The sequence below is a fragment of the Nannospalax galili genome, unplaced genomic scaffold (genome assembly GCF_000622305.1).
Source record: "Nannospalax galili isolate Female #2095 unplaced genomic scaffold, S.galili_v1.0 scaffold898, whole genome shotgun sequence".
NCBI lineage: Eukaryota > Metazoa > Chordata > Mammalia > Rodentia > Spalacidae > Nannospalax > Nannospalax galili.
The window spans coordinates 3,171,044-3,191,176 of NW_008342399.1; the positions used below are offsets into that span (position 1 = coordinate 3,171,044).

The 20,133-nt window shown below is 41.8% G+C and overlaps 1 protein-coding gene across 1 annotated transcript in view; it reads right to left on the reverse strand.

The window, feature by feature from the left end:
• The window catches only part of Mccc2 (methylcrotonoyl-CoA carboxylase 2), an 82,440-nt gene that overhangs the window by 30,511 nt on the left and 31,796 nt on the right, over positions 1-20,133 (reverse strand). The window contains exons 5-6 of the mRNA XM_008838481.3: positions 17,061-17,188; positions 14,078-14,190 (exon numbers count right to left, since the gene is read on the reverse strand). Of these exons, the coding sequence (XP_008836703.1) occupies positions 14,078-14,190; positions 17,061-17,188 (241 nt within the window). The remainder of the gene's footprint in view (positions 1-14,077; positions 14,191-17,060; positions 17,189-20,133) is intronic.

Here is a 20,133-nt window from a genome sequence, read left to right on the forward strand (position 1 = left end):
TTTATTTTTTTATTTTTTTAATTTTTTTGAGATGGTTCTCACTATGTAGCCTAGAACTCACAGTCCTCCTCTGTCCAGGCACATGCCATGATACCTGGCTAGAACAGTGTATTCATTCATTCATTCATTCATTCATTCATTCATTTACATGTCTGTGTATGTCATTTGTATGCAGGTGCCACAGACACAGGGTGGGCAAGATCTCCTGGAGCTGGAGTTAGATTATTTGTGAGCCAGCCAATGTAGGTTCTAGGAACTAAATTCATATCCTCTGGAAGAGCAGTAAACATTTTACCTGCAGAGTCATTTCTCCAGCCCCCTAGAAGAATGACTTAATCTCTTACACCAAACCACTTTGAAGGACTTATTGTACACTTTTGCAAAATATATAGATATAGACCCTATCAGAAGACTGGCCTGATAAACAGCTAAGCTGAGCAGCTATTAGAGAAAAGAAAGCCATTACACACTCACCTCAGGAAAACTGCCTCAGAGAGGAACTTTTACATCTAATAATAACAGTGCGTGCTCCAAATAACCACTTACCTCATGGGTACACTGAAATAATTCTTCAAATGAGTGCTACTAATATCAAGTGTTAGCCCAAATAGGGTATCTTCTAAATATAAAACTAATTATAACATTGCATTTAAAGTTTTTGCTCAAAGGGCTGAGATGGCTCAGTCAGCAGAGTGATCACCATGCACACATGAGTTCAGATCCCCAACACCCACATTTAAAAACTGAGCATGATGGTGCATGCCCAGTGCTGGGGATGCAGAGAAAGGTGAGTTCCTGGAGCTCACTGGTTTACCAGCCTTGTCAAATCAGTGAATTCCAGACATGTAAGAGACCTGACTCAAAAAAATAAGATGAAGGGACTCGGGAGATGGATCAGTGGGTAAGAGTCCTTTCTTCTTGTTCAGGCACGAGCACCTGAGTTCAAATTCCCAGGACCCCATAAAAAGTTATGCATGGCTGCACAAGCCTATAATCCCAGCATTTGGGAAGTAGATTTTGAGACCTCATTGACTGGACAGCCTCACTGCAGTGGCAAGCTTCCTGTCAGCGAATGAGAGACCATCACAAAGCAATAAGGTGGAGGAGAGAGAAAAAAAGACATCTGACATCTGGTTCTAGCTTCTGCATGAGAGTGCATGCACTCATACAGCCACATACACATGTGCATGCACCACACACATACAGGAAGGGAGGGGGGAGGGAGGGAGGAAGGGAGGGATGAAGGAAGGAAGGAAGGAAGGAAGGGAGGGAGGAAGGGAAGGGAAAAGAAAAGAAAAGAAAAGAAAAGAAAAGAAAAAAGAAAAGAAAAGGAAAGAGGATGACTAAGAAGACACCCAACATTGATCTCTGGCCTCCACTCATATACACACACATGCATGCATGTGAGAGTACACACACACACACACACACACACACACACATCTTGTTTAAAAGACAGTGAATTATGTTGATCGAGCAAGCTGTCTCTGTGGATAAAAGCACCTGAGTTCAATTCCTGGAGCCCATGGTAGAAGGGCAGAACCAACTCCCAAAAGTTGTCCTCTGACTTCTACACATGTGCTGTGGCATGTGGGTACCAGTGCACACACACACACACACACACACACACACAAACTAATAAATTCAAAAGGAGAAAATGAATTGTGTTGAAGCTAGGTAATGTGTACAAGGCGTTAACAGTAGTGTTTACTCTTGGGTGTTTAACCACACCTAGTTAGGAATAAAAATAACACCAAAGAAAATTAAATATATATTGGATTTTTTTAAATTACCACATGAAAGCAGTTTTTGTTTCTAATTCCAGTATTCCACCAGCTTGCCCTATATTCACGCAAGTCTCTGCTTTGAAAAACAGCATGGTATACCATGGTTAAGCCAAAAGGAGAATAGCCTGAATTAATAATTTTCCAACTCCATAGAAATCAAAAAAAGAATTTTCCCCTTAACTAAAGGTTTTCTGTTTGTTATTAAACTGGCTGCAACACTTACTTGTCAACATAACACAGTGTGCTTTTCACTTATTGTTTGACTTATCAATCGCCCAGAAGTCTGCTTTAACAATATCTATAGCTACAAAAAGTCTTCCCATGCACACACTGGAGCTGGGTTTACAGTAACAGTAAGACCAGCAACCACCATGTCAACCAATACAACACTTTGCAGGGATAAATCAATGGTGAATAAGTTAATTTTTAATGGATAAGTCCTTTAAACAAAGCAATAAAATGAAAAGTTAACACAATAAATCTGTGAGGTGGGCTCATGAATGTTCAATTATCTCTGCACTTTTGGAATACCTGAGCTAGTCTGAGCTTTTTCAAGGCTCTATGGAAACAATTGTATCACCTGTTCTCACCACCAGAACACCAGGTTCAGCTCCAGCTTTGCTCCAAAAGGAAAAGTGTCAAGGAACTTAGAGAAGAGTCACAGTGATGTAAGAATCTAAAAGGGAATAAGTCTTCAAAGGTAAGACATAAAGAACTCAACAGGCAGAGCGGAGTCCCCTGAAAACAGCTAGAGAGCAAAGAACAAAGGATGGTAGCTGTCAGCAAGTGCCCCAGAGGGTGGGGTGGGAGGTGGGGAGGAGACAGGATGGATTATGTTGTCAAATGCCATCATACCATCTGCTGTGGAATGAGCGTTTGTGTCCCCCAACAAATTCATGTTGAAGCCATAAGGCCTGGTGTGATCTAGAGGTAGAGCCTTGGAAGGTCATGGGGTAGGGCCCATGATGGTACTAAGGGACACAAAATCTCTCTGTCTACCATATGAAAACAAAACCAGGAAAAGGCTCTCACCAAGGCCCCCAAACCCAACCATGCTGCCACTCTATTTCTGAAGCCTTCCAGCCTCCAGAGCCATGAGAAAGAAAAGTTGTTTAGGGAGCTGGAGGGATGACTCAACAGTCAAAAGCACTGGCTGCTCTTGCAGAGGACCCAGGTTCAGTTTCCAGCACCCACAGGGCCACTAACAACCATCTGTAACTCCAGTTTCAGGGGATCTGACACTCTCTTCTGGTCTCTGCAGGCACTGCATGCACATGCAAGCAAAACACTCACTCATACACACATTTTTTTTTAATTTTTTAAAGAAATGTTGTTTAAGCCACCCCACCAGTAATAATTTGGTGTATCAGCCCAAACTAATCTACCTTGGTGGAAGAGTAGGGTGGGAAGGGAAATCTACCAAGCTAGCAGAGACGAGTAACTGACCAAATACCAGTACTCCTACTTCAGGGACGTTTATCACATTGCTAAGCGCACTTGCAGATGAATTTTCTCAACAGTTCTTCTGCAACCAAGAAAATTAACTATGCACTTCTCTGACTCCAGCTACCACATGCTCAGAAAAGGGCAGGAAAGTGTGGTGGGCAGACTTTAAATTAGCCCCAATAGCTCTGCTCCTGGTACTCACATCCCTGCGTAATTTCCCTTTGAGCACATGGTGGACCTAATGATTGCCTTTAAGCAATAGACTATGGTATCACTTGATACCCTCTCTCTTGCTGGCACTCTGCTATCTTCTCCCTTTCTTGCTTTGATGAAGCCAGGTGGCAGGCTGTGAAATACTCTGGGGAGGCTATGGCAAGGGACCAAGGAGACCCTCTAGCCAAGAGCTGAGAAGAACTGAGGGAGGCCTGCAAAGAGCCAATCCATTCAATAGCCACAAGAGTGAGCTAGCAAGTGAACCCTTCCTAGCTGAGTTTCATGACTGTACCCTGTGAGATACTGAGCTAGGCCCAGGCTCCAATCCAAATTTTTTTAAAAAGTACATTGTTGTATACTGCCAAGTTTAGGTATGTTCTACAACAACAGGTAAGCCAACTATCTCAATCTAGTCATGTGGTTCAGTGGTAGAGCACTTGCCTAGCATGAGAGAGACACTAGGTTGGATCCCCAGCTCTGAAAAAAAAAATGTCTTAAGAAACTATAAGCACATCTGACTTTAGAGTCAAGTGTTTCTTAACAACATGGATAAATTCTCAGAAATGCATAGTTAGGCAATTTTGTCATTGGGCAGATATCAAGGAGTGAACTTACACAAACTGAGATGCCTATGTATCTAAATGATATGACCTTGGGACCACCTTCATCTGTGCAGTCCACCACTGGCCAGAACATCATCAGGGAGTGAATGACGAGACCTTTCTATTACTGATCTTCAAAGAATCCATCTGCAAACTACTCACTGACTCCAGACACAGAAGATAAGCATAAGTATAATTCTGTACATCCCTGAGAGTGACGAGAAACCAAAAGACAGGGATAAATCTTGAAGGAGACCAGACCCAAAGTTACACGAAATGTTCAAAACAGACAACAGAGGCAAAGTAGATTTGTGGCTCCCCCAGCAAGGAGCACTAGGCAGGAATGGGAAGATGACAATATCATGAGCTTGATTCAATTCAGTGATACCCTAAAAACTAAATTTTAACACAGAAAATGGATGATTTAGATGGTACCTTAACAAATGCTGCTACAAATTTAAAAAACACAAGAGCTATAGTTACTAAGTTTATAGGATTCTCAAGAGCAGAGAGGCTTTTCTGAGTCAAGTATTTAATAGGCAAAAATTTAATTTGTACAAGCAAATGCTGATAATAGCAATAAAAATCAAATAAAAGAACACAGTCACCAACAAAATACCAGTCAACATCAGTCTCTTCTCATCATTTAATTCAGAATTACTCATCAGGCACAACAGGGACAGAGAGGATGTACAGAAGAGGCCTGCCATTGCATCTTTGGCTCACAGGGTTCAGAGATCCCAAGTCAAATGGTACCAACAGCTGCTCCCAGCCCAAAGTGTTCCCTTGTGAGACCAAGTCCTTACATGAGGCTACCCTGTACAAAGGATCTGGAACCATACAGGGCCATACTCAGAGGTATAGATTTGGCTTTGGTTATAGGCACAAAATCTGCATTGTGCCAAGAGAGACATCAAGGGGACCCACATCAACATCAGGACAAAGGTAAACTCCAAGAACTCTACTGAGAGGCAACAATCCACAGTCACCAAGGAAGAAGTCTGCTGTGTGACAGGGACAAGTGGGGAGGGAGGTCCCTCCTTCAGGGTAAAGAGGTCCAGAGTGATTCTACGACTTGAATATGAGCAAGAAAGCAGAAGGCAACTCTCCTTCTGTAACTGGCAGAAAAAATCCTGTTGTCCCCTCTGCAAGCATGGTTTCTGAGTAACACAGTATTAGTTGCTGAAAAACACAGGCAGTCATCTGGGAAATCTTGAAACAAAATTTCATTACCCTCTAGGTCCTGCCCGAGCAAACAGAGACTGGTTCTCATTGCAACAAAAATGAATTACATATTGTAGGATGCCCTGTGGAAAGGGTCTTGCCAGGGAGTCAACAGGTTTTATGTCTTGTTCTGAAAAGCTGTGTGAACTCTGGACCTCCACTGTCCCACTGCAGAGCTGGAGACAGATCTCCACTTCAATGAAAACTGGAATAAATGCATCAGAAAAGGGGAAGAGTCCCACATGCTGGATGGAAAAGTCATTCAAAATGTAATAGCATTTCCTTTTTAAATCGCTCTTCTTTTTCGATTTAAAGTAATTGTGGAGAGCAGATATTATCTGTATTACATTTTTCCTATCTCTACCTGAAGAGCCACCATTAAAAATAAAAGCCACAAAGCTTTTATTATGAATAGCTGTCCAGAACTGACTGACCAACAGCACTGACATTGTGGCACTCACACTTGTCTGTGCCAACTGGATGGGTGTGGGATACACACAGAATACAGGGAGTCCATTTTACCCAGAATGCTTCTTCCTCAATCTTTTTTTTGCCAGAGAGTCTCAATTTATCACATAGATTCAATCACATTGTGATTACTATCACATAGTAATCAAATAGATTGCTTTTTGCTTCTCCCAGGCTCTACCCATCTTCATTACAGGTTGAAATGCATTTTGCAAATAATGAGATCAGCCCATTTAAGACCCTTGGAATAATTACTGAAGCTTGAAACAAAGACAATCAACAAGGTCAATTTCAAAACTAATGAGCTAGGCCAAGGGGAAAGGAGGACAGAGGTAAGGCAAGAGGGAGGACACCCAAGAATCATTCTAAGTCTCCCAAAAGAAGAGCAAATGGGCAGAACCACAAAGAAAACACAAAAGCGAGAGGTCCGAGAAACTGCAGTTTTACACTGCTAAATAAATAAAGCCAACTTCAAAAGAAAGAGACTTAATGAAAGCAAAAGACTTTGCTGCTGCAGCCTTAAGGCTTAGCGGAAAACAAGGAACAGACCTGTCATGCCAGGTAAAGATCAGGCTACAGCAAGCTGGACAACCGCTAAGCTATACAAATTAACAAGAAAGTGAGACTTCAGGAAAACAAATCTGAAGATCCCACTTCTGCCAAAGATTATAAATCTCATACTTAAAAAGCCAGCAATATCAGAAGCAAAACATGGGAAACAAAAGCAGCAGACTGCAAAGACCAGCGGGGCGGCGGCCTCCAGTGTGGAGAAGTTCTTGCAGAGGGGCTCAGGACGGGGCTCAAAAAGAGGCTAAAGGCCTGCCTCTCTAGGATCTTTAAACCCCTAAAGTAGACTGCGGGTCCTAAGACCCATGTTGCAGGGAGGGAGGAAGAAGAGACTATAAAGGTAAGTAGCTACTTTTACTGTCTTTCTTCCTTAAAAGCAAAAGTAGTCAAATCTGAAAGGTCTGTAGGAATCTGTACACAATTTTTTTACAGCTGAGAAGACACAGGAAATGACAGAGACATGACTGAAAGAGATTCACTTTTAGAAATTGGGTTTTTTTTGGGGGGGGTCTTTTTTGAGACAGGGTCTCCCCATAGCCCCAGCTGGCCTAGAGCTCACTATGTAGACCAGGGTGGCTTTGAACTCAAGAGATCCACCTACCTCTGCCTCCCGAGTGCTGGGATTAAAGGCATGTGCCACCATGCCTGGCAGAAATAAGTGTATTTACAATGTACAAGGTTAATGACATTAAATGAAAAAAAACCTTGGGAAAGGAAACACAATTTGAATAAGGAAGCCATTGTTCACTGTCAAAATGCATATATAACATAACTAGCGTTATGTCTTAGTCTGTTCTGTGTTGTTATAACACAACACTAGAAGCTGGGCACTTTACACAAAAGAGGTAATTTATCTGGATCAGTTCTGATGGTGAAAATCCAAGATCAGGCAGTCCCACTCATGTGGCCTGTGGTGAGGACCTTCTGACTACATCATAACATGGCTGAGAGCATCATGGCAGAAGCTTGTGTAAAAGGAAAAGGTTACAAGGTAAGATGGGAAGTAAGAGACTGGAGTGGGCCCAGCCTCATTTTTTAAAAATAATCCACTCTCCCAGGAATTAACCCACTCTAAAAACCCTACAGTAATCCCTTCTGAGGACTGTATTCCAAGACCCACTCACTTTCTACTAGGCCCAACTCTTTTTTTTTTTTTTTTTTGTCTTTTTGAGACAGCGTCTTTCTGTAGCCCTAGCTGGCCTGGAACTCACTATGTAGACCAGGCTGGCCTTGAATTCAGAGTCTGGATGCCTGCTTTTGCCAGCCTTAGGCCCAACTCTTAAAGATCCACCTCCACAGCCCACTTTGAAGACTAGGCTTCCAGCAAAAAACCCTTTGGGGAATAAGCCACATTCAAAGCATAGAGTTACAGAAGGTTGAATTATTAATAAAGCATTGAAGATGTTTTTATCACTCCAACTAAGCCAAAGTCTTAAACAACAAAACGTTAAAATAAAAGAAAGGGACTCGGTGTGGCTCTGTGGTATAGCACAAGCCTAGCATCATGAGGACTTGGGTTTGTTCCCTAGCACTGTGAAAGAAGGATGGGGTGGAGGGGCAGAGAGAGGGAGGGAAGGAGAGATGAAGGGAAGGAGAGAAGAAGCAGGGAGGGATAGAGGGAGAGAGAGGAAGGTGGGGAGGGAGGGAAAGAAGGAAGAGGAAGGAAAGTCAGTCAATACATTAGATATTAGATATCACCTTAATGGTTACAAGGAGATTCATCTTTTTTTTTTTTTTTTTGGTCTTTTTTGAGACAGATCTCCCTGTAGCCCCAGGTGGCCTGGATTTGCTATGGAGACCAAGCTGGCCTTGAACTCGGAGATCCACCTGCCTCTGCCTCTCGTGTGCTGGGATTAAAGGTATGCTCTATCATGCCCAGGTGAAATTCATCTTTTAATAAATATTAGCATGTCCCTTCTTGGTAGAAATGTGTGAAGACATAAAAACTAATCTGTTACTGCTTTAATCCCAGGGAACCAACAACCTATTAAGAGAAATTAGTCAGGATATATCCAGATAAAAGAGACAAAAGTGGCTGCTGGAAATTTTAAAAAATGAAAAAATCAGGGCTGGAGAGATGGCTCAGGGGTTAGGAGTGCTTGCTGCTCTTACAGAAGACCCAGGTTCAATTCCCAGCACCCACATAGCAGCTGACAACCACCATAACTCTAGTTCCAAGGGATCAAATGCTCTTTTCTGGCTTCCATGGGTATTGCAAGTATGTGGTACACTTGCATACATGCAGGTAAAAAATTCAAACACATAAAATAAATTTTCTTTTTAATTTTTTAAAGTAAAAAAGATACATTTTTTGACCTAAAAGAGTTTAAGGAGGGGGAAAGCAAAGACTCAAGGCTGACCTCAAAGCAGTCATCCCATGTTAAGAAGAAGAAGATGGCACCAAAGTAGACAGGCTGGTGAGCAGGGCAGGGCAAATCAGCAGGACACGGTAATGTGCTTAAGATCTGGTTTGAGCCTAAGATGGGAGGGCACAGGAAAGCAAGTTTTTTTTGCTCTGCTGCATAGTCATTGAACACTTTCACCATCGGATGTGAGAGTTCCTTCCACACCATTATCTCTGTTAGTTACCAGTTGTGTGTCCTATTCAGTTCTTGCACTACCTGGAGATAGTAACAGTCCCTCCAGATTGTCCCTACTTCAAATGCCAAAGACCAGCAGAAGCATCACTATGCATCTGGCTACCTAATCATAAACTGTAGCTTCCACTACACCTACTCCTTGAGTTTAACGTGCTAGAGTAGTCCACAGAACTCGAACACTTTACTTCTGCTTACTGGTTTATTAATAAAGTACACAGATAACAGCTGCATACAGGTACAAAGGGCAGAGTCTGGAATAGATCTTAGTGCAGGAGCCTCTGTCTCCTTGACTTGGGGTTCACAGTCCTCCCAGCACTCAGAAGTGTTTACCAAGTAAGGAACTCTTTGAAAGCCCCACAGGGGTTTGCTGGGGGAGGGGAGGTATGGAGGTTTCACTGCGCAGGCACGAGGGATTATCTCCATTTCCAAGCCCTCTTCTCCAGGCCTGTGATCCTGACTTGGTCTTCCTGGTCACCAGTCACCATCAAGAGGCTCCTAGACAAAGGATACTCCCACAACCCAGGAAATTCCAAAGGATTTAAAAGCTTTGTGCCAGGAATCAGTCAAAGGCCAAATACTAGAACAAAAGATTTTCCTGGTATTCTTATCTACAAGGGTGTTAGGAGTTCTGTCTTGCGAATGGGACAGACTACTAAACATGGAAACCAAAGCTTCTACTAACACCCCTATAACTCAATGAATTTTAGGAGCTCCATGTCAGGAGCTGGGCAGAAACCATATGCACCTTTCTTCCTATTTCACATTGAGATATTAGCAGAAAATCTACAGAGAAAAAAGAAGCCCTGAGGTTTAGAAGGAAGATGCTGAGGATCACCGGCCTACAGAAGACCTTGAGACTGTGTTAAATTACTGAAGATGAGTTCTTGGGAGCATTGCGAGGATAAAACAGAGAAAGAGGGAGAACAGGAAACTCCAGTGGCACAAAGCTGAAGAATTTCAGGAAAGAGGCTGTGCAGAGGGAGGCCTCTAGGGTGGGAAGGTTTAAAGGAGAGCGAGAATCAAGAGTGAAAATCACTGGCCTCTGGCCATCCTTAACAAGGCTGTAATCCAAGGACAGAGAGAGGCTTCAAGGAACAGCAAAAGCTAGAAAGGGCTTTTGTTTATTTTGTGTTTATTATGTGTGTGTCAGAGGACAACTTGTGGGAGTCAATTCTCTCCACCCCCCATATGGGACCAGTTCATCAGGTTTGGCAGCAAAGGCCTGTATCCACCAAGCCACCTCACCTGCCCTTTATCTTTTGGCCTGTTTGGTGCTGCTTCTTCCCTTGAAGAAGGAAGACATAAGCACGATAGTTGGCTGTGAGAGGGAAAAAAGAAAGAAAACCAGCACTTGGGAGCCTGAGACTGAGGCCAGCTGGGCTACACAGCAAGATCCTGTTTATTTTTATTTTTTATTTTTTTTTTAAAGGGTGGGGACCAGGGAGGGGCTGGTAAGATAGCTCAGAGGATAAGGCACTTGTCACCAAGCCCAAGGACCTGAGTTCAGTCCCCACATGGTGAAAGGAGAGAATCAACCCCCAGAGAACAAGCTGTCCTCTGGCCTCCACATGTGTGCCATGGAATGTGTATGTATGCGTGCACACACATGCACGCACACACACACACACGCAAACACAAATAAATTAATAAAAATATAATAAAATAGTTTTAAAACATGACAAACATTAAAGGCGAGAGTGAGGAGCCAATAGGAGGAGGTGGTATTAAGATTCTGTCAGGATGAGCCTGAGAAAGAGGAGGCAGAGCCTTTCTGCAACATCAAGTAAGCATCAGTGCTTTCTCTAATGGGGTGAAGAGTACATACAGAATGACTTTTTCAGTCAAGTATTAAGTGATATTGGAGCACAGATATCAGCTCAGGGTTTATACACTGAGGAGAAGATCGGAATACACAAATATGCCATGGCAATTTTTTGGTTTTGAGACAGGGTCTTGTGTAGCCCAGGCTGGCTTCAAACTCACAACATAGCTAAGGATGACTACAGACATGTCGCCACATCTGATGTACATGGTGCTGGGCTTCATACATGCTTAGCTGCAACTCCAGCTAGAACTTTTTTTAAATTCTAAGTTCTTAAGACTATAGGAAGGAAACCCTTAACCACAAATGCCTATTACTCAATTAAAAGAAAGAAATAAAAGAAGTAGCTTGATAAAAGAGATACTGATGCTAAAATTTTCAGAAAACAAAAAGAAGGCATTCAGTCAGAAAGCCCATTAGATATTTTTGGAATTTTTTTAAAGATTTATTTTAAGGGGCTGGAGAGATGGCTCAGTAGTTAAGAATACTGGCTGTTCTTGCAGAAGACCCGGGTTCAAATCCCAGCACCCATATGGCAGCTAACAACTGTCTGTAACTCCAGTTCCAGGGGATCCGACAGCCTCTTCTGTCCTCCGTGGACATTCATGACATGGGTGCGCTTACCTACATGCAGGCAATACACACATACACATAAAAATAATAAACAATTTTTTTTAATTTATTTTAAATTACGCTTGTGTGTATGTCTATATGGGAGTATGTGCACATGGAGTGCCTGCAAAAGCCAGAAGAGGGTGTTGGAGCTGGAATTACAGGCTGTTGTGAGAAGCCTGATATGGATGCTGGGAAACCCATATCAGGACCTAAATTCAGGTCCTCTGCAAGAGCAGTTAGTGCTCTTAGCCATTGAGCCATCTCTCTAGCCCCAGATTTTTAAAAAATATTTTATTATTTTATGAGTATGAGTGAGTGTATTGCCTGTATGTGTGTAAGTGCACCTGTGTCATGCAATGCCCTCGGAGATCAGAAGAGAGCATTGGATCCCCTGGAACTGGAGTTACAGACAGTTGTTAGCCGCCATGTGAGTGCTGGGATTCAAACCCAGGTCTTATGCAGGAACAGCCAGTGCTCTTAACCACAGAGCCATCTCTCCAGCTGGAGCCCCAGATATTTTAGAATTTTATCATCAGCAGGGATTGCTTGGTCAAAAGGAATTAAATTTAAAGCATTGTAAGCCTTAAGATCCAGAGGATCAGCCCTTACCTGGTTTAATTTGCTATTGCCATGTCTGTAGACAGTAGCTCTTACACGTAATCTGTTAGATGCTTTAAAGTATCCACAAACACTACATGAACAAAATGGCAGAGCAAGAAGCATAAAAGGTGATTGCTGTGGCTTTAATCATAAATGTTCCCCCAAAGTTCTCATGTCAAAAGCCTGGCCTTGGTTGATGGCACAATGGGAGGTGGTGTCTAGCTGGAGAAGGTGGGTCACTGGGTCACTCGGTCATGCCTTGAAGAGTGAGGCTACTCCCTGGCCCATGGTGCACATATGGCTCTTTTTCTCACCCCGTCCCCTCTCTCTTGCTCTAATTCCAGGCTACCATGAAGCTAGTAGCTTTGCTGCAACATGCCCCCTCCAAGATGTCTGCCTTCACATGGGCCAGAAGTAATGAGGCTGAGCAACCACAGACTAGAACTTCTGAAACTGTGTGCCAAAATAAGACTTTCCTTACTTAACTTGATTTTCTGAAGTATTTTTTCAGAGACAGAAAATGATTAACACAGTAATAGAGATCTGTGATGGGCTGAATGGTGGCTCCCAAAAGGACACCTCCAAGTCCTAATCCCAGATCCTGAGGGTATAAACTTACTACAAAGGGTGTTGCCCCCCAAGAGGACATGTCCAAGTCCTAACCCCTACAGCCTGCGGGTATAAACTTACTACAAAGGGTCCTAATGGATATAATTACATTAAGGACTATGAGAGGAGATGAGATCTTCCTGGATTTCCCAGGTGGGGCTTAACTCCAATGATAAGTGTCCTTACAAGACAAAGAGGACAGACACACAGACAAAAAGGCCATGGGAAGATGGAGGCAGAGGTGGGAGCAACTCAGCACAAACCAAGAGAACCCTGGATCTACAGGAAGCTGAAGAGGCAGCGAATTTCTAGAATCTCCCTTTGAAGCACAGCCCATTGCCATCTTCATTTCAGACTTTTGGCTTCCAGAACTTGAAAGAATAAATTGTTTAAAAGTCCCTAGTATGTGGTTGTTATGGCAGCCCTAGAAAACTAATATAAGGTCAGATACACAAAGTGGGTCACATGACATGGACTGAACTATAGTCTTAATAAATCTTGGTATCTGGCCAAGCTTACTCCAGATCTTTTTTCAAAGAAGTAAAAGTTTTTCAGATATAACCAGGCATGGTAGTGCACACCTTCAGTCCCAGCACTTGGGAGGCAAAGGCAGGTGGATCTCTGTGAGTTCAGGGTCAGCCTTGTCTACATACTGAGTTCCAGGCCAGCTGAGGCTACAGGGAGACCCTGTCTCAAAAAGACCAAAAAAAGTTTTTCAGATATAACTGAAGCCTCGACATTCCTCCTAAATGACCCCTTTCTCCTTCCCTCCTCAGGGGCCAACACTGTTCACAGCTGAGTATGCCATTCTCCAAAGTCCACTCACACACAAGCGAGACGCAGTGAGGCTCCATGCACCTGCCCTGCATATTCACAGGAGCCAGCTCTACATTTACTCCATTATTTTATTCTCAATATAGCTTCTGAGATTTATTTATGTTGATAAGTGCAATGTAAGTCATTGGTTCAACAGCTGAAAACCATTTATGTCCATGTTTTCAGTTATTTTTTTTAATTTTCACTCTAATAAACAATGATTCTATAAGCCTACTGCATTTGTACCTCCTTATCCACATACTAAAATTTCCCTGTACTCCTAGAACAGACCTGAAAAATGACTTCTTTTCAAAACCTGCTTTCCTTAGGTAATTAATATTTATTACAATGTAAGAACATCCCCACAATTAGTAAAGATTCTGACAACTTATAAAACTTTCTTATATTATGTATTAATTTTTTTTAAATTTTATTACATTTATTTATTTGTGTGTGGTGGGGGTACCACAGAGTGCATGTGGACATCAGAGCACAGCCCAGGGAGGGAGAAGGTTCTTTCCTTCCACCATGTGGAGATGGGACTCAGGCCTTTGGACTTGGCAGCCCAAATTCTGTTTTATTTTTAAATTATTCTGGAGTGGTCAATTAGCAAAGATATTTGGAGTGAAAAAAAAAAGAAAGAAAGAGAGAGAGAGAGAGAGAGAGAGAGAGAGAGAGAGGGAGAAAAGAAAGAAAGAAAAATATTACCTGTGTGATATTTTTAGAAGACATAATTGCCTGATTATAGAATATGCGGCCAAAGTGGTCTCGGTCTGGAAACGTGTCTGCTTGCCGAGGTAAGTTGGCTCCTCCAGAATCAACTGAACAAGGAAAATGAAATGAGAACAGCTCAATGAACAGCCAGGGTGACCTGCAGCACTGGCAGGACTGATCTGAATCCATTCACAAAACATGTCCACTCTCTCTCACCTGTTCTAGAGTTTTTCTCCATCCCCCAACACAGCCAAAAGGATTCAGTCCCCCACCTACTACCCATTCGGCTTTCTGACCCCTGTGCAAAATTCAGTCCTTTAAAGACTAGCAAAAGGCACAGAAACACCATGAACTGGCCAGTGGAACTGAAGAAATTATATCAATACAAAAGCCATCTATAAAACTTATGGATAATTTGCATATTGTTTTGGGGTTTTTTTTTTTGTTTTTTTGTTTTTTTTTTTGTCTTTTTGAGACAGGGTCTCCATGTAGCCCCAGCTGTCCTGGAACTCACTATGTAGACCAGACTGGTCTTGAACTCACAGAGATCTGCCTGCCTCTGCCTCCCAAATGCTGGGATTCAAGGAGTGTGCCACCACGCCTGGCACTCTCGTACTATTTTTGTTGGATTTTTTTTATTTGGTTGTCTGGGATTTTTTAATTTTTTTTTTTTTTTTTTTTTTTTTTTTTTTTTTTTGTCTTTTTGAGACAGGGTCTCCATGTAGCCCCAGCTGTCCTTGAATTCACAGACATCCACCTGCCTCTGCTTCCCAAGTGCTGGTATTAAAGGCGTGTGCCACCACGCCTGGCCTTTATTATTTTTATTTTATGTGTATGAGTGTATTGCTTGCATGTATGTAAGTATACCCATGTCCTACAGGGCCTGAGGAGGTCAAAAGAGGGAGTCTTGGAACTAGAGTTACAGACAGTTGTAAGCCACCATGTGGGTGCTGAGGACTGAACCCAAGTCCTCTGCAAGAACAACCAGTATTCTTGACCCATTGAGCCATCTCTCCAGCCCCTGTGGGTTTTTTATTTTTTAAGAGTGGGTCTAGCTTCTAGCTATGTAGCTCATGCTGGCCTCCTCTTAACTTGTGATCCTCTTGCCTCAACTCCCAGGGTACTGAAACTGGTGGTAGACAACAGTGTCCCCCATCACACAGGAGTGATGATCATGTGAGGCCAACCTGAGTAACACAGGGAGACTTCTGTCTCAAAAGAACAACAAAAAGTGTGTCATGAGCTAGGTTCAAAACAAAGCTTGTTAGTTCCTATTACTTCATAGCTGTGTGATTACAGGTATGTTTCCTGGGCATTCTATGTTCCTCGAGATTCCTTATCCATGAAATGAACAAGAGTAGCTATTTCATATAGCTATCAGGATGACATGGAAAAAAAAAAAAAAAAAAAAACCTATGTAAAGCCCTCAGTCTGACATCTCTGAGTCCTCAGAGAAAAAGTTAAAAAAAAAAAAAAAAAAGAACTGGGTGTGGTGGTGCACGCCTGTAGTCCCAGCACTTGGGAGGCAGGGGGCAGGCAGATGTCTGTGAGTTCAAGGCTAACCTGGTCTACATAGTGAGCTCCAGGCCACCTGGGGCTACAGGGAGACATGTTTCAAGATGACAAAAAGATTAAAAAAAAAAAGAGCTGATGTAGCGGTAGCGGTGCTCACCTTTAAGCCCAGCACTTGGGAGGCAGAGGCAGGCAGATCTCTGTGCATTTGAGGACAGCCAGTGCTACATAATGAGACCTTGTCTCAAAAAAAAACAAAAAACAAGCCTGTATGGTGGCACAAGCTTTTAATCCCAGCACTCTGGAGGCAGAGGCTGGTGGATCTCTGTGAGATCAAGGCCAGCATGGTCTACATATGGAGTTTCAGGCCACTAGTGCTACAGGGAGACCCTATCTCAAAAAACAAAAACAAGCAAACAACAACAACAAAAAAAAAAATTAAAGGAAGGAAGAAGTGAGCTAATTCTACATCTATTATTATTATTATCTATAACCATTAAGCTTTTTATCATTTTTCTTATTTTTAAAAGTTTTTATTCATTATTTTTATTTTACATGTATGAGTGTTTTGTCTGTATGTAAGTGCACCTGAGTCCTGCAATGCCAGTAGAGGTCAGATGAGGGTTCCCTGGAACTGGAATTATGGACAGTTGTTAGCCAAGGTGTAGGTGCTGGGAATCAAACCTGGGTCCTCTGCAAGAGCAGCCAGTGTTCTTAACTGACTCCAGCCCTTTATCATTTCTTAGTATGAGTTCCCCCAAAACAGAGACAATGTTAATACTCTTCAGCACACCCCACCCCCTGAGTGTCTGGTACAGCCCCTATAAGCAGCTGAGCTTCAATAGCTATTTTCTATGTGTGCAAAGTTCACATTGTAAGTCAACCAGGTAAATTCACTTTCCAGAAAAAGAGAAGAAAGCCTCTACATCATAACCCATTCAAATGCTTATATGAATGAATGTGTGCTACCGTTTTATCAGACTAAACCAATATCCAGGAACTATTTTAAATTGTTTTGCTTTTCAATTCTGTTTAAAGCAGGCTTTGATACAAATATGTTTTAATTTCAAATGAAAGCTGATTTTCACTGGAAATTAAATGTATCTTAAATTACGATCTGCTCAAATTATATAATACTCAAGTGTTTAATGCACTATCCTGAACTCAAGAGATCCATAAATAGTGGTTATATTTTTATAGTTTGAGTCCATTATGGTTAACAGAAGAAAAAAAAAACATATAGAGAAAAGGCTAACATGTGCCAAGCTGTATTAATTGTTAGTGATATTACAGGTAGTTCTTTAATTCCCCAGAGTTGGTAGCAAAGAATATACATATTCTTTTCTAATTACAGGAGGAAGCAGTAGTATTTTAAATGCCATTGATGAGGTCATCCATAGAGCCTGATACACACTCTTTCATTTCATCAGCTAAAACAATTCAGCATACAGTTCTTGAGACTTGCCCAGGTAGATGCAGGGGAGCTTGTTTTGCAGTGCAATCTCTTGTGCCCGTAAGTGCTTTTTCACAGTCACTGGGTAGTAGGTGCCTCCTTTGACAGTGGCATCATTGGCAACAATTACACATTCTACTCTGAAAGGCAGAAATGTCATTGGAAAAAGAGCATGAGATTACTTACAAAATTAAAGGCCGATTAAGCTTATTATATGATATCTAATAAACCTTGAACTTCTAGAATGCATCACCAATAACACTCATTACTAGCAGTCCTGGGTTTTAATCACAGTTCACACATTCATTTATACAATATAAAATGATTACTTCAATAAATTTACAAACACACTTGATTTTTTGTTGTTGTTGCCATTATTGTTTCTTGATTTTTGAGACAGGGTCTTTGTATAGCCCCAGTTAGTCTGGAACTCACTATATAGATCAAGCTGGCCTTGATCTCAGAGAGATCTGCCTGCCTCTACCTTGTGCTGGGATTAAAGGTGTGCACCACCATGCCCAGTGCACTTGATTTTTAAAGAGCTATTCATCCTATATCCATACTGAGAAACTAACATCCCAAGCCATGTTCATTATGCTTCTTGAAATGAAAGGATCCTAAGGTAAGAATGATAATCATTTCTTTTAAAATTCAAGTCTCACTCCAGAAAACTTGCTACAAACACAGATGTATACTTTTCTCTTGTTGATCTTTGTGTTATTTTAATTCTTAGGCCCAACCTGAATACTCTTAAAGGGTCATAGAGTAGAACTTTGCATTCCTATATCTTCTTATCTGAAAAATGAAAATGCTAACTGTATTACCACATTATTATACTACAAAGGGTTTATTTGAGTTTATACTTGGAAAGTTCTGTAAAGTGCCTAGCAAACAGTATGTGCTCAGTAAATGTTATATTTTGGTTAAAAAAAATCATACATTTTCAAAGCCACCTTTTAGGAAAGGAATTAGAGAAAATGAAAATTAACCTGACAAGAAAAATGAGATTTGTTTTCCAAATTTTCAAAAGTTCCTTAATAGCTGGGTGTGTAGTAGTTTTTGTAATCCCAGTACTCTGGAAGTAGAAGGATTCAGAGTTTGAAATCAACTGCATACATAGTGAGTTCAAGTCCTGCCTGGTCTCTTGAAGAACAAGACCCTGTCTCAAAAAAATAAGGCCTGAGGATATAATTCAGTGGAAGTTTGTCTTGCACATACACATGGCTCTGGTATCAATGCCCCACACCACAAAATAAAGGAAAAAAGTTGTTCGATGTTACAGCTGTATGCAAATCAGTAACAACAAAACAATCCTCTAGAAGTCTACAACAAATAGGTTGGTTGAAATCACAATGGATACAAATTCTAATATTGTGTAAAAAGAGGCTGGGGATGTGGAGCAGTTGGTATAGTGCTTGCCTAGCACACCCAAAACCCTGGGTTTGCTCCCCAATACTACATATACCAGGTGTGACGGTGTACACCTGTAATCACAGCACTGGAGTGGTAGAGGGCAAGAAGATCAGAAAGAAGCTCAAGGTCATTATCTACAGAGTGAGTTTGAGGCCTGCCTGGGTCACAGAAAAACCAATTAATTTAATTTAGCAGTACAATGAAAACATGAAAGATACAATGAATGATCAACATTACTCTTTCTCATTAAAGCCAATTTGTTTGGCGAGGCCCAGGTGACAAGGTTCAGGGTGGCAAAGGAAGGCATCAGGAAGAGGAACCCCCTAGCATTGCCACAGAATCTTAAATCAGAGGTCCACACCTATAATCCCAGCACTCAGAGGGATGATGCAGGAGGACCATTAGTTCAAGGTCAGTCTGAGCTACATAGTGAGCTCCAAGTTAGCCTGCGCTATATGGTGAAGTCCTATATATGTTTAAAAAACAAAAAAAGTGAGGGGCTAGAGAAACAGCTCAGCAATTAAGAGGTCCTGCTGCTCAAGTCTGAGAACTGAGTTTGAATGCCACATTGGGTGGCTCACAACTACCTGTTACTCCAGCTCCAAGGGATCAGACACCCTCTTCTGGGCTCCAAGGACATTCATACATACACATACACACACACACACACACACACACACACACACACACACACACTAAAATTTTTAAAAATAAAGTTTTTAAAATCAGAGTTTCATTTGAAATCAGGTAGCAATGTAATCTTTACAAAATTCAATTTTCTTTACATTTATGATGTTTTCTTCTCTTATTTTATGCTCTCAAAAACTCTAAGGAGTTACTTTTTGGAACCATGCTCAAAAGAGAGAACAGCAACTGAGTACCAGTGGAGGGCAGTGCTGAGCTTGCACACTAACAGCAGGGATCACACAACTCATTTCAGTTACCGACAGACCATATTTACCACAGTGATCCCGTGGGGTTAGACTATCTAGTGCCATCCCAGCCATCCCGGGTATAAGGGTACTCTAGGGATGTTCTCACAACAGTACTCAGACTATATCACAACTATATGTACATGGGAAAACTGGGGAAGACCAGGCCCCAAGGGGTTAACAGTCTTTGTGACTGGAGGTATGATAAAGAATATTCTATTTAGCCGGGCGTGGTGGTGCACGCCTTTAATCCCAGCACTTGGGAGGCAGAGGCAGGTGGATCTCTGAGAGTTCAAGGCCAGCCTGGTCTACATAGTGAGTTCCAGGATAGCTGGGGCTATAGGGAGACCCTGTCTCAAAAAGATAAAAAAAAAAAAAAAAGAATATTCTATTTAATATTGTGTTTCCATGACAGGGGAATTTAATTATGAACTATATTCATTTTAAATTTTTTTATTTTTTTTTATATGTATGAGTGTTTTGTCTGCATGTATGTGAGTGCACCTGTGTCATGAAATGCCAGAAGGCAGTGTCAGATCCTCTGGAACTGGAGTTATGGATGTTTGTTAGCTGCTATGTTGGTGCTAGGAACCAAACCCAGGTCCTCTACGAGATCAGCTAGTGCTTTTAACCCCTGAGCCATCTTTCCAGCCCTTAAATTTTATTTTCAAATGTCCCAGAAGACCTCCTCCCCAATATGCCTCCACACTGGTGAACACTAAGCAAAGAGACATGAAGGA